This window comes from Neopelma chrysocephalum, unplaced genomic scaffold, assembly GCF_003984885.1.
Source record: "Neopelma chrysocephalum unplaced genomic scaffold, ASM398488v2 Primary Assembly neopelma1_96887, whole genome shotgun sequence".
Lineage (NCBI taxonomy): Eukaryota > Metazoa > Chordata > Aves > Passeriformes > Pipridae > Neopelma > Neopelma chrysocephalum.
This window is the reverse complement of record NW_020925530.1, coordinates 957,203-976,552: the sequence shown is the minus strand read 5'-3', so window position 1 is coordinate 976,552 and position 19,350 is coordinate 957,203. Positions and strand designations below refer to the sequence as shown.

The 19,350-nt window shown below is 47.6% G+C and overlaps 1 protein-coding gene across 3 annotated transcripts in view; it reads left to right on the top strand.

Annotated features, from left to right (window-relative positions):
- LOC113960789 (mothers against decapentaplegic homolog 7-like) overlaps positions 1–19,113 on the top strand; it is a 41,307-nt gene extending 22,194 nt beyond the window's left edge. For all 3 annotated transcript variants that reach the window (XM_027670547.1, XM_027670548.1, XM_027670549.1), the window contains one exon: positions 18,578–19,113. In XM_027670547.1, coding sequence (XP_027526348.1) covers positions 18,578–19,113 — 536 coding nt within the window. The remainder of the gene's footprint in view (positions 1–18,577) is intronic.
- Positions 19,114–19,350: the final 237 nt, after the last annotated feature.

Below are 19,350 nucleotides of genomic sequence, written 5' to 3'. Positions count from 1 at the left end.
AGTGTCTCTGGGCTGCCCACAAACTCTGTTAAAGGCATAAAGACCCTTTGCTGCAGCAGGATATATCCTTTAATTTGGATTTTTTTCCTTTGTTTTTTTAAAGTGTACCTGGAAATCTGTCTTTTAAGGATTTTTCTCAGGGTTTTTTTGTTTGTTCCCCCACCAAAGTAGCCTGTAAATTATCTGAGAAACTAGAAAGGAAGTAAAATTTCCCTTTTTGTGCCTGTGTTTCTTTGCTTTGATGAGCTATGTGGTTGCATGTCATGCTCGGTGTTCTCCTCACTTTGATGTAATGCCTGTTCGCTTTTTGAGTAAGAGTTCAGGGGGGTGTTTTTCCTGAGATCCTTCAAAACCAACACTTGCCAGTAACATGAGGGGCAAAACTGCAACTGGAGTGCCCTGAGCTATCCTGAGGACAGTCCAGAAGACCGTGCAAAAACCTATAAAAAGCTCCAGGGTTTGTGTCTCCATCTCTTCCATCTCAACAAGCAGGAGAACATAGGAGTCATGGCTCTGCTTCAGGCTTGCAAATGCCACTTAAGGTCAGCCAAGAGAGATTACCGGGCGTGAGATGCGCTCAGCTTGGTCTCAGCTTTGGCCCCAGTCAGATGACATGTTGTGCTGACACCAATCCAGCCAATTTTTTTTTAAGCACAATTGCCTTCTGCATATGGTGATGGGGAAGAAGATCCATAGATTCTTCTCTTCATCGGTGGTGCCCACAGTGCTCATTTTCCATCATAGAGCTGCCTCCTGGGAAACCAGGCAGGGATCTTGCCACCCCTCCAGGTTTCTGGGGCCTCCAACATAAGAAGGATGTGGACCTGTTGGAGCAAGTTCAGAGGAGGCCACGAAGGTAACCAGAGGGCTGGAGCACCTTTGCTGTGGAGACAGGCTGAGAGAGCTGGGGTTGTTCAGCCTGGAGAAGAAAAGGCTGCAGGGAGACCTTAGAGCGTCTTCCAATACTTAAAGGGGTTACAAGAGAGCTGGAAAAGGACTTTTGACAAGGGCATGGAGTGACAGGACAAGAGGGAGTGGCTTCAAACTGGCAGAGGGCAGGTTTAGATTAGATGTTAGGAAGAAATTCTTCACTATGAGGGTGGTGAGGCACTGGTTCAGGTTGTCCAGAGAGGTGATAGATGCCCCATCGCCAGAATTGTTAAAGGCCAGGTTGGATGGGGCTTTGAGCAACCTGGTCTAGTGGAAGGTGTCCCTGCCCATGGCAGGGGTGGTTGGAACTAGATGACCTTGAATGTCCTTTCCAACCCAAACCATTCTAGGATTCTATGATCTCCTTGCTGCCCCAGGAGCTCCCATCTGGGTCCTGGTCCTTCTAGGAGATGTCCATAAGACCAATCTGATTTTGGTGCTATGATTTCTTGGTGGACATCTACAGTAATTTATTTGTTGCCTTTACCTGTTCATGTTGGATTATTGGTTGTGCATGCAGTGTCACCTCCATAAGAGGACGAGGTGAGAGTACCGCAAAACCTGAGCACCCTGATCTAGTGGAAGGTATCCTTGCCCATGGCAGAGGGGTTGGACTAGATGGCCTTTAAAGGTCCCTTCCAACCCCAACCATTTAATGATTCTTTGAAAATGAGGAGACTTTTGTTAGTAGTTCAGGGTAGATGATATCATGGTGAATGTTGTATCAGGGTTGATGTTTGGTGGGAAATCCAGCCCCAAGGATGACAGAGGAATGAGGGAGAGGAGAGGGTGAGATGGTGAGAAGTTTAGGAAGAACATGAGAAGATGCTTTGGGTCAAAGCTGCTCCTAAAAAAAATCTATAAATATATTGTCTTAGTTTAAAAAGATTACAACTTAAAAATTAAGAGACTTCAGGTGGAAGTGTGGAAAAAGAAAAGAAACAGCTTTTTATTAACAAAATCCGAATAAACAACAAATGGTGCAATCAAAAACTTTCAGAAGAAACAAAACAAAGTCCCAAATCCCCAGGTGAGGGGGAGAAACCCACGGCAACCTGGGGGGGGAAATGCAGGACTGTCTCGGCAGTTCAAAAACTTCTCACAGCCAGCAATGAAAAAAAAGTCCTTTTTCCCACAGGCAGTCTTGAAAGCAGAATACCTCACTCTGAGATGGGTCGGTCTCTCTCTCTCAGTCGTCCTCTGTGAGGTGTCCTATGGGGAAAAAACTTCCTCTCAGGAAAAGAAGAACAAGGCAGCCAAAAACTGGGCTCCTGCTCTGTCTGGTCCCAGACTAAAACCCCCAAAAGCCCCCGAACAAAAGACTTCCAGCCCTCCCCATGCTGCCCTGCATGTGCGGCTTTGCTCTGCCCCCACCCCCATCCCAGAAGAAACAAATGGGAGGGGGGGGCACGACATTGGGAAAAAATTCCAACATCCCTTTTCAAACCTATGACATCATCCACCCCTGAATTTTTTCCATACTAACATGCTATATCAGATTCAAACTTTCCAACCATATACATATATACATTACCCCAACTATATACATATGACAAATATTTACATACAAATACAGGCAGAGTGTTATGGGAAATTCACCCAAAAATGAGGTCCCCTTGAGGTATACACTGTGTTTCTCCATCTTCCAGCATTACCCACCACATGCTACCTGATCCTTGAGCAAAAACAATGCCACAAATGGCTTTGCCTTTGCTTGAGGCAGGATTAATCCAAACTGTTTTGCCTAACATACCTCTCAAGTGAATTACTGGGACTTTGTCCCCATCTACCGTGTGAAGGGACTCTGACTGGGCTGGGCCGGCTCGATTGACAGAGCCTCTAGCCTGGACTAACCATGTAGCCTTTGCTAGTTGCTGATACCAGTGCTTTAAAGTCCCTCCACCCAATGTCTTCAGGGTGGTTTTCAACAGTCCATTACACCGTTCAACCTGCCCCGTGGCTACTGCATGGTATGGGATGTGATACACCCACTCGATGCCATACTCCTTCGCCCAGGTGGTAACTAAACTGTTCTTGAAATGACTCAATTAGCTCTGGGATGCCATGTTGACACAGGACTTGCTTTTCAAGGCCCAGGATGGTATTTCGGGCAGTGGCATGGGGCACCGGATGCGTCTCCAGCCATCCAGTGGTGGCTTCCACCATGATGAGCACATAGCGCTTACCTTGGCGAGTTTGTGGCAGTGTGATGCAATCAACCTGCCAGGCCTCCCCATACCTATACTTACTCCAACATCCACCATACCATAGGGGCTTCAGTCTCTTAGGCTGTTTAATGGCAGTGCATGTCTCACAATCATGGATAATCTGAGAAATAGTGTCCATGGTTAAGTCCACCCCTCAGTCTTGTGCCCATCTATAGGTGGCATCTCTGCCCTGATGGCCTGAGGCATCATGGGCCCACCATGGTAGGAACAACTCTCCTTTGTGCTGCCAGTCCAGATCCACCTGTGACACCTCGACTTGTGCAGCTCTGTCTGCTTGTTCATTGTTGCAATGTTCCTCATTGGCTCGATTTTTGGGCACATGGGCATCTACACGGTGGACTCTCACAATCAGCTTCTCTACCCGGGTAGCAATGTCTTGCCACATACCAGCGGCCCTGATGGGTTTCCCTCTGTGTTTCCAATTGACCTTCTTCCATCTGTCCAACCACCCCCACAGAGCATTGGCCACCATCCACGAGTCAGTGTAGAGGTAAAACTTTGGCCACTTCTCTCCTTCAGCAATGTCCAATGCCAACTGGACAGCTTTGAGCTCTGCGAATTGGTTCGATTCACCTTCTCCTTCAGTAGCTTCTGCAACTTGTCGTGTGGGGCTCCATACAGCTGCTTTCCATTAACATTTCATCCCTACAATGCGACAGGAACCGTCAGTAAAGAGGGCATAACGTGTTTCTTCTTCTGGTAGTTGATTGTATGTTGGGGCTTCCTCAGCCCGTACCACCTGCTCTCCTTCTTCTTCATCTGCTAGACCAAAATTCTCACCTTCCGACCAGTTCATGATGATTTCTAGGACCCCAGGGCGATTCGGATTTCCAATATGGGCACGCTGCGTGATCAGACCGATCCACTTACTCCATGTAGCATCAACGGCATGAGGCATAGAGGGCACCTTTCCCTTGAACATCCAACTCAGCACTGGTAATCAAGGTGCCAGGAGGAGCTGTTCTTCTGTGCCAATCACCTCTGAGGCAGCTTGTACTCCTTCATAAGCTGCTAGGATCTCCTTCTCTGTTGGGGTGTAGTTGGCTTCAGATCCTCTGTAGCTTCAACTCCAGAATCAAAGTGGGCGGCCTCAGGTCTCGCCAGGCACCTTTTGCCAGAGGCTCCAGGAGAGACCTTTATTCCCAGCTGCAGAGTAGAGTACATTTTTCACATCTGGTCCTGTCCTGACTGGTCCAAGGGCTCCAGCATGGGCAATCTCCTGCTTAATCTGTTCGAATGCTTGCTGCTGTTCAGGGCCCCACTGGAAATCATTCTTCTTGCGGGTTACCAGATAGAGAGGGCTTATGATTTGGGTGTACTCAGGGATGTGCATCCTCCAGAAACCTATGGCATCCAGGAAAGCTTGCGTTTCCTTCTTGCTGGTCAGTGGGGCCATTGCTGTGATCTTATCGATGACTTCTGTCAGGATCTGATGTCGTCCATCTTGCCACTTCACCCCCAGGAACTGGATCTCTTGGGCAGGTCCCTTTACCTTACTCTTTTTGATGGCAAAATTAGCTCCCAGGAGAATCTGGATGATTTTCTCTCCTTTCTCAGAAACCTCCTCTGCTGTGTCCCCCCATATGATGATATCATCAATGTACTGCAGGTGTTCTGCAGCCTCACCCTTCTCTAGTGTAGCCTGGATCAGTCTGTGGCAGATGGTGGGACTGTGTTTCCATCCCTGGGGCAATCGGTTCCAGGTGTACTGCACATCCCTCCAGGTGAAAGCGAACTGCAGCCTACACTCTGCTACTAAGGGTATGGAGAACGCATTTGCAATGTCAGTAGTGCTGTACCACCTCACTGCCTTGGACTCCAGCTCGTACTGGAGCTCCAATATGTCTGGAATGGCGGCACTCAGTGGCAGGGTGACTTCATTCAGGCCACGATAGTCCACGGTCAATCTCCATTCTCCGTCAGACTTACGCACAGGCCAGATGGGGCTGTTGAAGGGTGAGTGGGTCTTGCTGATCACCCCTTGGCTCTCCAACTCATGGATCATCTTATGGATGGGGATCACAGAGTCTCGGTTCGTTCGATATTGTCGGCGATGCACTATTGTGGCAATTGGCACTCGCTGTTCCTCAACCTTCAACAATCCCACAGCAGAAGGGTTGTCCGAGAGGCCAGGTAACGAATTCAACTGCTTAGCCTTTTCTGTCTCTACAGCAGCTATTCCAAAAGCCCATCAATGTCCCTTTGGGTCTTTGAAATACCCGTTCCTGAGATAGTCAATGTCCAGGATACATGGGGCATCTGGACCAGTCACAATGGGGTGTTTCTGCCAGTCCTTCCCAGTCAAGCTCACCTCAGCTTCCAACACAGTCAACTCCTGAGACCCTCCTGTCACCCCAGAAATGGAAATAGTCTCTGGTTCCACATGTCCTGAGAGCATTAACGTTCACTGAGCACCAGTGTCAACTAAAGCCTTGTATTCTTGTGGGTCTGACATGCCAGGCCATCAGATCCACACAGTCCAATAGACATGGTTGTCCCGTGCCTCTACCTGGCTAGAAGCAGGGCCCCTCTAACACTGGTCTTGGTTGGGGTCATCACAGCTCTTTCCCTGTGAATACATTTGGGAGGAACCTTCTAGCGGGTCAGATCCTTGTCCATGAGATACTGGTACTGCACTTACTCTCATGGGCTTCCCTTTTTCTCTCTCCTTCATCTCTTGTACTCGGGCTGCTAGGACACGGGTAGGTTTCCTGTCCCACCATCTCATGTCTTCTCCATAATCGACTAGGATATACCACAGCTTGGTTTGTGGGGTCTATCTGCTCTAACTGGGGAACATCTGGCTCTGACTTCAGAGGCTCTGGTTCACACTGGTGCCACATGGAAACTGTTTTCCTTCATCTCCTCTCTAAGTTTCTTCCGTTCATCTTTTACTTCTTTAGTCAGTGCCTTGAGGCCCTCAACCATTGTCTCTGTAGTGGAGATATGGGCCCATAACGGGGCGTGGACCATGCTGTCGTACATCCTGAGTTTATTCGTTATAGAGCCCACTGTCTCTCTGTTTCCTCCAAAGTGCAGTGATGCCAAGAAATTGGTGTATACCGATGGCCCTTGCTGTGAAAGGCTCCACCACATCTGTGACGTACACCTGACGTCATCGAGGTTGTGGTTGGGTTGCCCATCCTTGTCAAAAAGTATCTCTAACAGTGCCATTTCTCTCAGGCGTTGGATACCTTCCTCCATGGTCTTCCAGGCCATCTCATAATGGTGCTTCTGAAGGAAGTCTCTGTAAACAAACTTCTCTCTCACACCTGTTAGATGTCGCTCCCAGAGAGAAAGGGGCTTTGACTCCCTCATGAAGGCTTGCTCGATACCCACATCATGGGCCAGGGATCCCAAATACCTTGCTTCGTTGCCGTCAAGTGGCAAGCCTTCACCCATAACATTCCACACTCGAATCATCCAAGTCAAAATGGGCTTGTCTTGGCATCGAGTAACGTCGTTCTGCATATTGCGGAGCTGGTCATATGACAAGGATTCGGTAATGATCTCAGACTTTGGGTCCTCCACTGGTTGTGAAGGTCCTGGTTCCCCGTCCTCATTAGCTGGGCATATTGACTTGGCTTTATACTTCTTCCTCTGCACTGGGGCCACTTCTGCTGGCTGTGACTTCCCTTCTGGCATAACTGGGGACTGAGCATTTGTGATATCTATTGGTTTCTCTGCTCCACTATCTTTCCCTTCTGACTGTAGGTGGTGTTGCACAGTCCATACCATGGTGCGGTAAGCATGGGCTAAGATCCAGCACATTGCTATAAGCTGTCCATCTCTGGAATTTATGGACCGATGTTCTTTCAGGCATTCGGCAACCTTACAGGGGATCTGTGTTTGGTCAGGGGAGAGCTTCCAAACAATCGGAGGAGAGTATTCCTTCAGCACCCAGCCGATCTCCTCCCATGCTCCCATCCAATCAGAGTGATTTATGTCTATGGCAGGCTGTTGGGCTGTGGCAGGTGATTGGACAGTGGCAGGTGGTTGGACCATGGCAGGCTGTAGCACAGTGGCAGGCTGTTGGGCAGGTTCCTGGGTAGGGTCCCTAGTGTCTGGGGTAGGTCTTGGGGCAGTTACCAAAGACAACCTCACCCTGTCTCTAAATGCTGGGTAGGTCACACTGAACAAACACAGCAAAAACATCATCAAAAATAGAATATCTTTAACATCCAGGGGAAAAATCAACCCTTCAGAAGCTACTGTGGTAGGGCCATATGAGAAGTGGGTGAAGGGTTGGGAAAAAGCATTTGCCTGCGTTCCTCCCCCAAAATAGGTACCATTATCAGTAAAACCCCCAAAATAGGAAACTGGGTTGTGGTAGTAATGCATCCATGTATATATACTCCAAAAGAGATCTACGGGGCCAGAATTTTTCAGCCACTGGTACCAATTTACAAACTTAATAGCAGCCACAACTATTGCAGCCATGGTGTCCATCTTTAAGAAGTGATCCATAAATGGAAAGGCCATATACATGGCCAAATGCCAAAAGAATTTGGACCACATGATGGTTAATGATGTCTCTATATGCAATACACAGGTGATTAAACCTCTAGTCAAGCCCCACGATTTGGGCGCCAATTAAATGTCTTAGTTTAAAAAGATTACAACTTAAAAATTAAGAGACTTCAGGTGGAAGTGTGGTAAAGGAAAAGAAACAGCTTTTTATTAACAAAATCCGAATAAACAACAAATGGTGCAATCGAAAACTTTCAGAAGAAACAAAACAAAGTCCCAAATCCCCAGGTGGGTGGGGAGAAACCTGTGGCAACCGGGGGGGGAATGGGGGAAATGCAGGACTGTCTCAGCAGTTCAAAAACTGCTCACAACCACATGTGCCCGCAGACAGCAATGAAAAAAAACCAAATCCTTTTCCCATGGGCAGTCTTGAAAGCAGAATACCTCACTCTGAGATGGGTCGGTCTCTCTCTCTCAGTCGTCCTCTGTGAGGTGTCCTATGGGGAAAAAAACTTCCTCTCAGGAAAAGAAGAACAAGGCAGCCAAAAACTGGGCTCCTGCTCTGTCCGGTCCCAGACTAAAACCCCCAAAAGCCCCCGAACAAAAGACTCCCAGCCCTCCCCATGCTGCCCTGCATGTGCGGCTTTGCTCTGCCCCCACCCCCATCCCGGAAGAAACAGATGGGGGGGGCACGGGACATTGGGAAAAAATTCCAACATCTCTTTTCAAACCTATGACATATATATATGTAAATTTGTACTTTGAAACACTTCTGCTATTGGATAATTTAATTTGTGTCTAATCCTAATATCATCGAGGAAAGATCCAATTGCAGACATTTAAAAACCTCGTTGGGAATACAGTTGTGTTCCCATTTTCAGCTACAAGTTATTATTGCAGTTATCAGCAATGATTTAGATAGCTCTTGACTTGATCAGCTGGGAGTAGACCTGGCAGGTGCAATAGCTCATTGTGTGCTAAACTTGATGTTTTCTCTGGAGGTTGGTTGATTAGAGGAAAACCTTTAGCTATGTCAAAACAAAATAAACCAAAACAAAAGATACCCAGCCTACCTCCCCTCTATGTTTATGAACTTGGCACCACGACAGGGCTGAGATCCAAAAACTGGACAGGAGCTGCGTTAGCTTTTTTATTTTTATTTTTTTTTAAATTCAATTTTGATAAAATGTTTTGGTTATTCCTGAATGAAAAAAAAGAACTCCTAATAAAACTGCTGGAACTTGGAAAGAAAAAGTACAGATGACATGGTTTCATCATCTTAAAAGCATTCATATGTCAAGGAGAAAAGCCATATCAGAAATTTTCTGCCACTTCCTAGTGGTGGGACATGTGAGTCCTGCCACAGCTTGGGAGAACTAAGCATGGAGCCATTACTGATACATTTGGGTGTTTCCATGGTGTGAATCTCCCATACTCACCTTCATCTGGACTTTCTTGGTTTCAGCAGCTTTTAATTTTTTGTGGTTATTGCTTTGGTGTCCCATCCACCAGGATTTCTGTATGGATGTAGCATTTTCTGCAGCATCTCTGCCCAGAGCAGGATGATGTTCCGAGCCCACAGGCAGCATGTGCTCACTCGATGCTAGAGAAATCCTGGCCGTGGCTTTTTTTGAGAAATTTTAGGTGGGACTTGATGTTTGTGAGGGCTGAGGCAGGTGGTGGGAAGCCTCACAGCCTCTCGTGCTGGTTGGTGTGGTGGGAAATCCGGAAGATTTTGTTACAAGGAGACAGTTTTCACTTAGGAAAGCTTTTTGCCTAAAAGGAAACTCTTTCTCAAAGGGAGTTTCAATACTTTTTCCCCCTGGAATAGCAAGAGGAGTTCTCAGCCTCTCTCTCTGATATGTGAGAGGAGAGAGAACGCTTACAGAAATGCTACAGGTCCGCTGCAGCCCGGGGAGAGTCGGGGGGGCCAGCAATGATAAAGCCTAGGAGCGAACAGGAGGTTGGCCTTTTCTCTCTGAGGTCTGGTACTGCCTGGGGTGCTGAGAAGTTTGGAAGTTTTAATGTCTTTGCCTCTGAAATAAACCCTTTTTGAACCCTTTCCACTGTCTTAGCATTCTTGGGGAAGATACCTGCATATGTTTTACCTTACAGGAAATAACTGGTATGATGCTTTTGTGGAGGACAAAAGATGCACTGGTCAAATCAGGTCAGCCCCTCAGGAAAATTCAGGAGGGTATAAAAAATATAGGGGGAAAAAAAGAGTTTTCCAGTGGGAATGGGATATTGAATAATGTGGTTGTGCTGGGGTATCACCAGTGATGAACCATCTGCACCAAATTTCCAAACGTTACCCCAAAGACTTTGGGGGCATCAACTTATTGCCTTGATTTCTCCCCTCCATGCAGAACTGTGCTCTGCTGCAGATGGCTGTTCTCTGTAGACCCAACTATGAGTGATCAATACAACTAATTCTCTAAATTCCTGAGGGCAGACTAGCTTTATTTTCAGTTCCCTTTTTTTTTCCCCCCTCAAAATAAGCTTGCACAATCTGCTGGGAGGAGCCTGCTGGAGCCCCGAGGGAACTTTTGCAGGAACTCAGGGAAAAAAAGTAAGGTGTATTACCTTTGGAAAAAGGGGCAGGCAACTCAGAAAGTGTTTAAGGATGTCGTTCGACCATGCAGAAGGAAAATTAGAGAGGTGAAAGCTCAATTAGAACTTAATCTGGCCATTTCTGTAAAGGATCATAAAAAGTGTTTTTATAAATACATTAATAGCAAAAGGAGGGCCAAGGAAAACCTCCATTCTTTATTGGATGCAGGGGGGAATATAGTTACCAAAGATGAGGAAAAGGCTGAGGTACTTAACACCTTCTTTGCCTTAGTCTTCAAGAATAAGACCAGTTATCCTCAAGACAACTGGCCTCCTGAGCTGGTAGACAGGGATGGGTAGCATAATAGAATCCCTGTAATCCAGGAGGAGGTAGTGAGTGACCTGCTGAGCCACTTAGACACTCACAAGTCTATGGGACCAGATGGGATTCATCCAAGGGTGATGAGGGAGCTGGCAGAAGAGCTCGCTAAGCTACTCTCCATCATTTATCAACAGTCCTGGCTAACTGGGGAGGTCCCAGATGATTGGAGGTTGGCCAATGTGACGCCCATCCACAAGAAGGGCCAGAAGGAGGATCCAGGGAACTACAGACCTGTCAGCCTGACCTCGGTGCCCAGGAAGGTTATGGAGTAGATCATCTTGAGTGCAATCACATGGCACATACAGGATGGACAAGGGATCAGACCCAACCAGCATGGGTTTAGGAAGGTGTGGTGGGGGAATAAACAGTTTTCCCCCTAAAGTTATAAAATGGTAACCCCCCAGGGGGTGGTGACCTTTGGGGTCGAGCCAATGAGCTCTTCTGCAAAATATAAACATATCACCCAGACTGGAAAAGAAGGTAGTTGTAGTTGTTGGAGGAGAGGTGGCCATGTTCTGAAGCCATGAGGAAGGGGCCCAGAGCCCCACTGGGGGCTGGGCTCCCCCCAGTCCCCAGCTGGGGGGCTACGGGGACTTGGAACAGTGTTTGACTGGGCTAAGTGTCTGTAGTTGAGAAGCTGGGAGTTTTTTTTTCCTCCACCATGGACAACAGGAGCAACGGTGGCAGAACAGCAGTAAATGGAGGCTACGGCTGAAAGCCAAGAGATAAGAACTGAAGAAGCAGTAAAGCTGGCATGCAGCCAAGGAAGACACAGAGATCTCTAATGGAGAGAGAGAGAGCAGGACTAAGCCCTGCAGAGACAGAGTTTGGGGTAAGAACTGAAAACCAAAACTCCCCAAACCCCTCTGAGACCTCCTAGAAAGAAGGAGGAGATGGACTCTTACTTGAGAAGAGTCTTGGAGTGCTACAGCACCGAAAAGAGAGGAGCTGAGAAGGTCAGGCTTCCCGGAGCTGGACTGGGACGGCCAAAGGAATGCGGAGGAGGGCTTGGCCCCCCCCGCTGCTACTGCCAAGCTGGCAGTTTCGAGACAGAGCACAGGAGCTCTGATAGAACTCTTGAGGCAAAAACTTTCAACTGAAAGCTGCCTGAGATGTTCTGACTCGAGGGAACTTGACCCCTCGAGGAAGGGACCTTCATGGGATGTCTTACACCCCATGATATGACGTGGTGAGGCTAGCCTTGTCCCTGCTACGCAGTCCGTGGAAGAGAAAGACCCTTGTTTGTAGTCGAAGGGCCGAGAGGGGCTTGGAGACCCCCCTCATGTGTAATGGAAAGAGATCCAGCTACAGCTGCTGCATGGAAGAAGAGAGACTGTTGCCCTAGAGAGACTGCTGCTCCTAGAGTGGAAAGGATCTCTTCCTTCTTCCCTCCTGGACTTTTATTTGGAGGAAGAAGAGATTTGATCCATTGTAAATACTGCTTTATCATAGAAAAGATAGTTAAGATTGTATATTGTATTGTAATATTTATTTGTAAAGTCATTGTAATATAATCCCTTCCCCCCATTTTGAGTCTTGTGTGGTGTCTGGAAAACCCATCTCACACTGGGTTGAGATGTGGGAGGGGGGCTTGGACTCGAGAATTGGATTTTGGAGCTCTCAAACCATTACAGAAGGACAGGTCCTGCTTGACCAACCTGATCTCGTTTTATGGCCAGGTGACTTGCCTAGTGGATGAAGGAAAGGCTGTGGATGTTGTCTACCTGGACTTCAGCAAAGCCTTTGACACCATCTCCCATAGCATTCTCCTGGAAAAGCTGGTAGCCCATGGCTTGGACAGATGCACTCTCTGCTGGGTTAGGAACTGGCTGGCTGGCCAGGCCCAGAGAGTGGTGGTGAACAGTGCTGCATCCAGTTGGTGTCCAGTCACTAATGGTGTCCCCCAGGGATCAGTGTTGGGCCCAGTCCTGTTTAATATCTTTATTGATGATCTGGATGAGGGGATCGAGTCTACCATTTGCAAATTTGCAGATGACACCAACTTGGAAGGGAGTGTCAATCTGCTGGATTGTAGGAGGGCTCTGCAGAGGGACCTGGACAAGCTGGAGAGTTGGGCTGATTCCAGCGGGATGAGGTTCAACAAGGCCAAGTGCCAGCTCCTGCACTTTGGCCACAACAACCTCATGCAGCCCTACAGGCTGGGCACAGAGTGGCTGGAAAGCGGCCCAGCAGAAAAGGACCTGGGGATGCTGGTCGACAGCCAGCTGAACATGAGCCAGAAGTGTGTCCAGGTGGCCAAGAAGGCCAATGGCATCCTGGCCTGTATCAGGAAGAGTGTAGCCAGCAGGACTAGGGAAGTGATTCTTCCCCTATACTCAGCACTGGTGAGGCCACACCTTGAGTACTGTGTCCAGTTTTGGGCCCCTCAATTCAGGAAGGACATTGAGGTGCTGGAGTGGGTCCAGAGAAGGGCAGTGAAGCTGGTGAAGGGTCTGTGTCGTGGGGTGTCTGTCGTGAGGTCTTGGTCCGTGGGGAAAAGAAAGACACACAAGACACACTAGGACCGTGAGACAAAGAGATGTCTGCCTGCTCAGCGCAGCAGGCAGCCTTTATTGAGCTTGCTAACTTCTACTTTCCCACACACACAACATAAACATATTCTCACAAAGACACCCAGGAATTCAAGCACCTGCACATTACCAAAACAGTCTTAACCTTGTACTCTTTGCAACTCAAGGCTGTGTCCATGGAAACTATCTAATTAGCTCCACTGCTCCCATGGAACACGGCCTAACTTTTGCAATACCTCAAACTTCAATTGTGGGGCTACGACTTCACCCCACAGGTCTGGAGTGCATGTCCTATGAGGAGTGGCTGAGACAGCTGGGGTTGTTTAGCCTAGAGAAAAGGAGGCTCAGGTGTGACCTTATTGCTCTCTATAACTACCTGAAAGGAGGTTGTAGCCGAGTGGGAGTTGGCCTCTCCTCCCAGGCAACTAACGATACAACAAGGAGACATAGTCTTAAGCTGCGCCAGGGGAGGATTAGGTTGGACATTAGAAAGAAATTCTTCACAGAAAGGATGATTAGATATTGGAATGGGCTGCCCAGGGAGGTGGTGGTGTCACCATCCCTGGAGGTGTTTAAGCAAAGACTGGGTGTGGTACTTAGTGCAATGGTCTATTTGACATGGTGGTGTTTGGTCATAGGTTGGACTCAATGATCTCAGAGGTCTTTTCCAACCTAATTAATTCTGTGATTCTGTGAAACCATGGAAAATACTAATAACCTAGTTATAGCAGCAAATGGAAGGATGCTTAATAACAAAATAGTAGTGCATATGTTCATAGCATTAAACATTATCATTGTTTGCTGGAATATGGGAACACTCTCAGTTTGCTGGGAGTTTTCCGGGCATTTAGAAAGGGATGTTTGCTCCAAGGAGCTCGTTAAAAACAATGCTTTTAACTCAAACAAGAATCCTAAAGCATTTCAAAGCCACTTGTGGGCTGTCACATGTGAGGATGTGTTGAGGGTGATGTGGCTGCAAATTTCCTGGGATCTGGTTTTTTTGTGTGAGTTTGCAGCAGGCAGAAATGGGAGTTGGATGATGGGTCCCTGCCATGACTCCAGGTTGCATGGGATGAACCCAGTGGGGTGTTTTGGGGCAAAATCCATCTATTTGCTTCACTTGCCCAGATCCATGATCGTTGCCACCAAAAAAGCCTTTTGGGGGGAAAAAAAAATGTCCATCACTGTAGGAAGCATCTCTGCATCATTTTTTTCCTCCTCTCCTGCCTCTGATGCCCAAGTGATGCCACTGGCTTTTCCCACCCCTTTACCCAGTGGATGCCAGATGGGAGTGGGGAGGCTCCACTGGGATCCCAACAACCATGAAAAGTGGCTTCGGTGGCAGCTTGCAGGGAGGCCTGAGCCTGCTTATCCAAGCTCAACACATATTCTCATGGTTTTTTGACATCCAGTCAACAGCCGAAGTCCACAAACAGAAGAGGCTCTGGCATATTTATACTGTGTGCTGGTATTGTCTCCTTAAAAAAAAATATCCCACATTACCTAAGAATTGTCCTTGAGGTCTGGTCACCCCATATAATTGAAAAACCTAATGGGATTCATTCATGAACTTCCAGCTCTCCATAAAGACCTGTTCATTCATCGTCAAGGCAGTTGGTTTTCTGTGGTTTGATTTTTTGTTTGTTTTTTTAATGCTCTGTCAATTAAATAACTCTTTGCTCTGGCAATTAAATAGCTCTCTGTAAGCAGCAATGAGCTACTTGTTAAGTGGTCTTCACTAATGCAAGTACAAATATCAGGTGAAAAAGGCTTTTTTTTTCCCCTGTCACCTCCTGAAAGGGATGCTTTTATGTCCAAATAAATAAAAACCTATGGGAATTTTAGCGTGTTCAATGTCTGTTGCTCCAAAATTCCTTCAACTGCTGTAAAATGAAACCCAAGAAGCTCTGAGTATCGCTGGCAGGCAATTGTCGGGAGGAGGGCGATGGGTGGTCAAGATGGGGGTGGATGCAGGAGCATCCTCCCCCTGTATCCAGGGGCATCCCCCCCATGGACTGAGGAGCATCCCCCCAAATTCCTCTATCTCCTGGACCTTCGCCCCCAGTTCCTCTATTTCCCAGGCGGGTGATGGAAACACTATCCTAGGGGTATTTCTTGCCCCACTGGGTGCATCCTTGGGTGGGGGGCACCTCATTTGGGTTAGGGGAGAGGTAACCAAAACCACCCACCCCCATCCCCCTTCAGTCCCTCGTGTGGTGCCAGGTTTCATCAGGATATAAAGTTATTGGCAAGAAAGTCTTAGGAGGGATCGAAAAGGGGAGGTGGAAGGACAAACCAGAGTGCACCTTGATGGATGCTGTCCCAGGGACCACCTCCCCACCACCAGAATCCCCATCCCCAGTTTCACCCAGGAGTGAGGGTCCCTATTTTGGGGTGTACACAGCAAGGCCCATTTTTAGTAGCTACCTCCAGCAACTGGAGAAATATTTTCCGCACGGGCAAAGAAATGAGGACATTAAAAGTGTGTGTCTGTTTTGGTTTTTTTTCTCTTAAAAGCACAGAGTAGGGCTGGAAGCACAACTCAGAGACAGGAGAAAAATGCCTGTGCTGGAAAAATGGGCTTATTAATAGAAAAAAAATAAGAAAAGAGGGTAGCCAATGTGTTGCTGTCATTGCTCATGCTGGGGGGGATAGGTTTTGGACATCTGCAGAAAGAGCTTTGGGGTGCTGGGTCACCTACTATCCCCACTCCCATATCTGCTTCCATGGTGCAGGGCATTACTTCGGTAGTGCTCATTAACTCGCATTCCTAGCTTGATTTTGTTTTTAATTTTTTTTTAAAAATTCAGTTATAGAGATGAATAGTTCCCAGGTCTTAACATGGGTACTGTTGCCTTAGAGAATCAGGGGAGCCAAAGACTCATCAGGCAATTACTAGTAGAGATAAGGTAGAGAGCAGTTTTAATAGAAGGTCTTCAACCACAGGGTACAGAGATGCGCCCCACGTGTCCAGGGCTTCCACAATTTAAGGTGTTGTCCATCCAATCCCAGGTCTATCTGCCCCCCAGATCCTCCTAGTTCTGCCCCCAGCACGGCCCTCTGGAAATTGAGGCAGGGGGCTCTGAGACCCCCTCTTTCTCATCTTCCTCTTTGTCACAGCACGTCCAGTGCTTGGAGCTCCTCCAGAGTTCTGGGTTTTGAAGGTTACTTTGTCTGTGGGGTATCTTGTTCAAACCATGGTGCAAATGTTCTTAAACAGAATGAAGGCTTACCTTGAGGGAAGTCTAAACAAACTAAAGGAATTTAGAAAGTTTGATATGAAATGGGGTATGTGTAAGCTATAGCTACTTCTAAAATCTACAAAAAGTTAAAAATCAAAAAAATCCATAGGCATCACTACCAAGGGTGGAAGGAATTGCCCACTGAGCAGTGCTGTGGTACTAGGGATCTTTCATCGGGAAAAGGGGCCTTTCACATTTCTCAGTTTCCCCCCCCCTTTGCTTTTTCCTCCTATGGTGTACCCCTGCTGCTTGCATGGGATAGCTACGTGCAAGGAACTAAAAAAAGGTCTACAGGAATGAATTTCTGGGGTTTTTTTAGGCCATTTTTGTTAATAAGTGCAATATTTTTGGTCCCCACCATCTCTCGGTGCTTCCCAGAAGTTGGGGTGTCATCCGACATCTCCATCCTCTCTATCACCCAGGCTCTGCCTACGGGCAGGGAGAAGTCCCATGAACTCCAGTAGGTGAGTATCATGGTTTAAAAGCCCCAAAATCCAATTCCCTAGTTCTAGCCCCCCCTCCCACATCTCAACCCAGTGTGAGATGGGTTTTCCAGACACCACACAAGACTCAAAATGGGGGGAAGGGAATATAATACAATGACTGTACAAAATAAATATAATACACAATCTCAACTATCTCTACCATGACAAAACAGTATTTACAATGGATCAAATCTCTTCTTCCTCCAAATAAAAGTCCAGGAGGGAAGAAGGAAGAGATCCTTTCTACTCTCAGAGCAGCAGTCCCTAGGGCAGCAGTTTCTCTTTCTCTCTTCCATGCAGCAGCTGTAGCTGGATCTCTGCCAGTACACACGAGGGGATCTCCAAGCCCCTCGCGGCCCTTCGACGCAGGCGAAGGTCTTCTCTTCCGTGGGCTGTGTTCACCAGGACAAAGGTCACGTCACCACATCATATTGTGAAGCACAGGGGTCTTCATGACGGTCCTTATCTTCAGGGGATTCAAGCCCCTTGCAGAGCTTCTGGCTCTGATCTCAGGCTGCTAGCTTCTTTGTAGCTGCAGCGAGGGGGGGCCCAAGGTCACCCCCCACACACATTCCATCGGCCGTCCTGGTCCAGCTTTCCAGGATGCCTGAGCTTCTTAGCTCCTCTTTCAGCAGTGCTGCTGCACTTTAGGACTTCCATTCAGTAGGAGTCCACCCCCTCCATTTTAGGAGGGATCTCAAAGGAGTTTGGGGTTTTGGTTCAGTTCTTACCCAAACTCTCTCTCTCTCTGTAGAGCTTAGTCCTGCTCTGTCTCTCTCCCTTAGAGATCTCTGTGTCTTCTCTGGCTCCATGTTGTCTGTGCTGCTTGTTCTTATCTCTTCTGGCTCTCTGCCACTGCTTCTCCGTTCACTGCTGCTCTGCCGCCGCTGCTTCTGCTGTTCACAGTGGAGGGAAAAAACTACCAGCTCTCAGCTACAGAACTCGTCCCAGTTTAACACTGTTCCAAGTTCTTGTAGCCCCCCAGTTGGGGCTGGGGGGACCATAACCCCCATGGGGGTCCTGCCCCTTCCTCCTCGTGGCTCTACAACATGGCTACTTCTCCTCCAACTACAACTACAACAACTACTTTCTTTTCCGGTCTAAGTGTGATATGTTTATATTTTGCAGAAGCGCTCATTGGCTCAAACCCCAAGGGTTACCACCCCCTGGGGGTTTACCATTTTATAACTTCAGGGGGAAAACTGTTTTCCCCCACCACAGTGAATCTTTGCCCCCTCTGGTCCCATAGGGTGACCTTCAATGTGGTTTTCTCAGCAGTACCTCCTTTTTTCTCCAGTGTCTGTGTACAATAGTGATTTATGGAAATGGATCCATTGCCTGGTGGGTGAAAATAAGGACATTTAGGGTGTTTGGTCTTGGTAGATGCAGCTGGCTGGAGCATCTCATCTCTCCTATTGCTACTGAAGGTGGTCCTAGTGATGGTTTCGGTAAGGGTGACTGCACCGTGGGTGCTGCTGGCAGGTCTCAAGCCACTTTTGAAAGTGGACCTGGTGATTTAGGACCCATAACTCCAACTAGAATTAGGTGCTGAAACAGCATGGGAAATCCCCCAAATCTGTGTCGATTTCAATGGTCCTAATAACATTGCTTTTGGAAATGGTGGATGTGCCATGAGTGTTGGTGCATGTGTGGAGAGCATCATGAAAACAATGGGCATTGCATCACTTTGGGGTCATATTAACCCCTCTGGTGCTAAATTTCTCCTCTTCTTCCTTTTTTTTCTCCTGTTCTGTAGATTCCCAAGTTCTTCAGGAGCCAGGGGATTGGTCACACTGGTGTGTGGTGGCATACTGGGAAGAGAAGATGCGTGTGGGTCAGCTGTATTCTGTCCAAGAGCCCTCTCTGGATATCTTTTATGATCTACCTCAGGGGAATGGCTTCTGCCTCGGACAGCTCAACTCAGACAACAAAAGCCAACTGGTGCAGAAGATCCGCAGCAAGATTGGCTATGGCATCCAGCTCACCAAGGAAGTGGATGGCGTTTGGGTGTACAACCGCAGCAGTTACCCCATCTTCATCAAGTCGGCCACATTGGACAACCCCGACTCCAGGATGTTGCTGGTTCACAAAGTGTTTCCAGGTTTTTCCATCAAGGCTTTTGACTACGAGAAGGCATACAGCTTACAGAGACCCAACGACCATGAGTTCATGCAGCAACCATGGACCGGATTTACTGTTCAGATCAGCTTTGTGAAAGGTTGGGGCCATTGCTACACTAGACAGTTCATCAGCAGTTGCCCGTGCTGGTTGGAGGTTATTTTTAATAACTGATGACAAGACAGAGTTGACTCGTGGCATTTATGCTACTTTGCTGCTATTATTTCCTTCTGAGTGCTTGCTTTTCATGCAAACTTTTTGGTTTTGTTTTGTTTAGTTTGTGTGTGTGTGTCCCTTTGTTTTGAGAAATAGCTTATGAAAAGATTTCTTTTTTGTGCTTTGGGTATTTTGATAAATATATCTATTTTTTAAAAGTGTAAATGACCAATAACTCAGAAGGGTGAGAAAAGG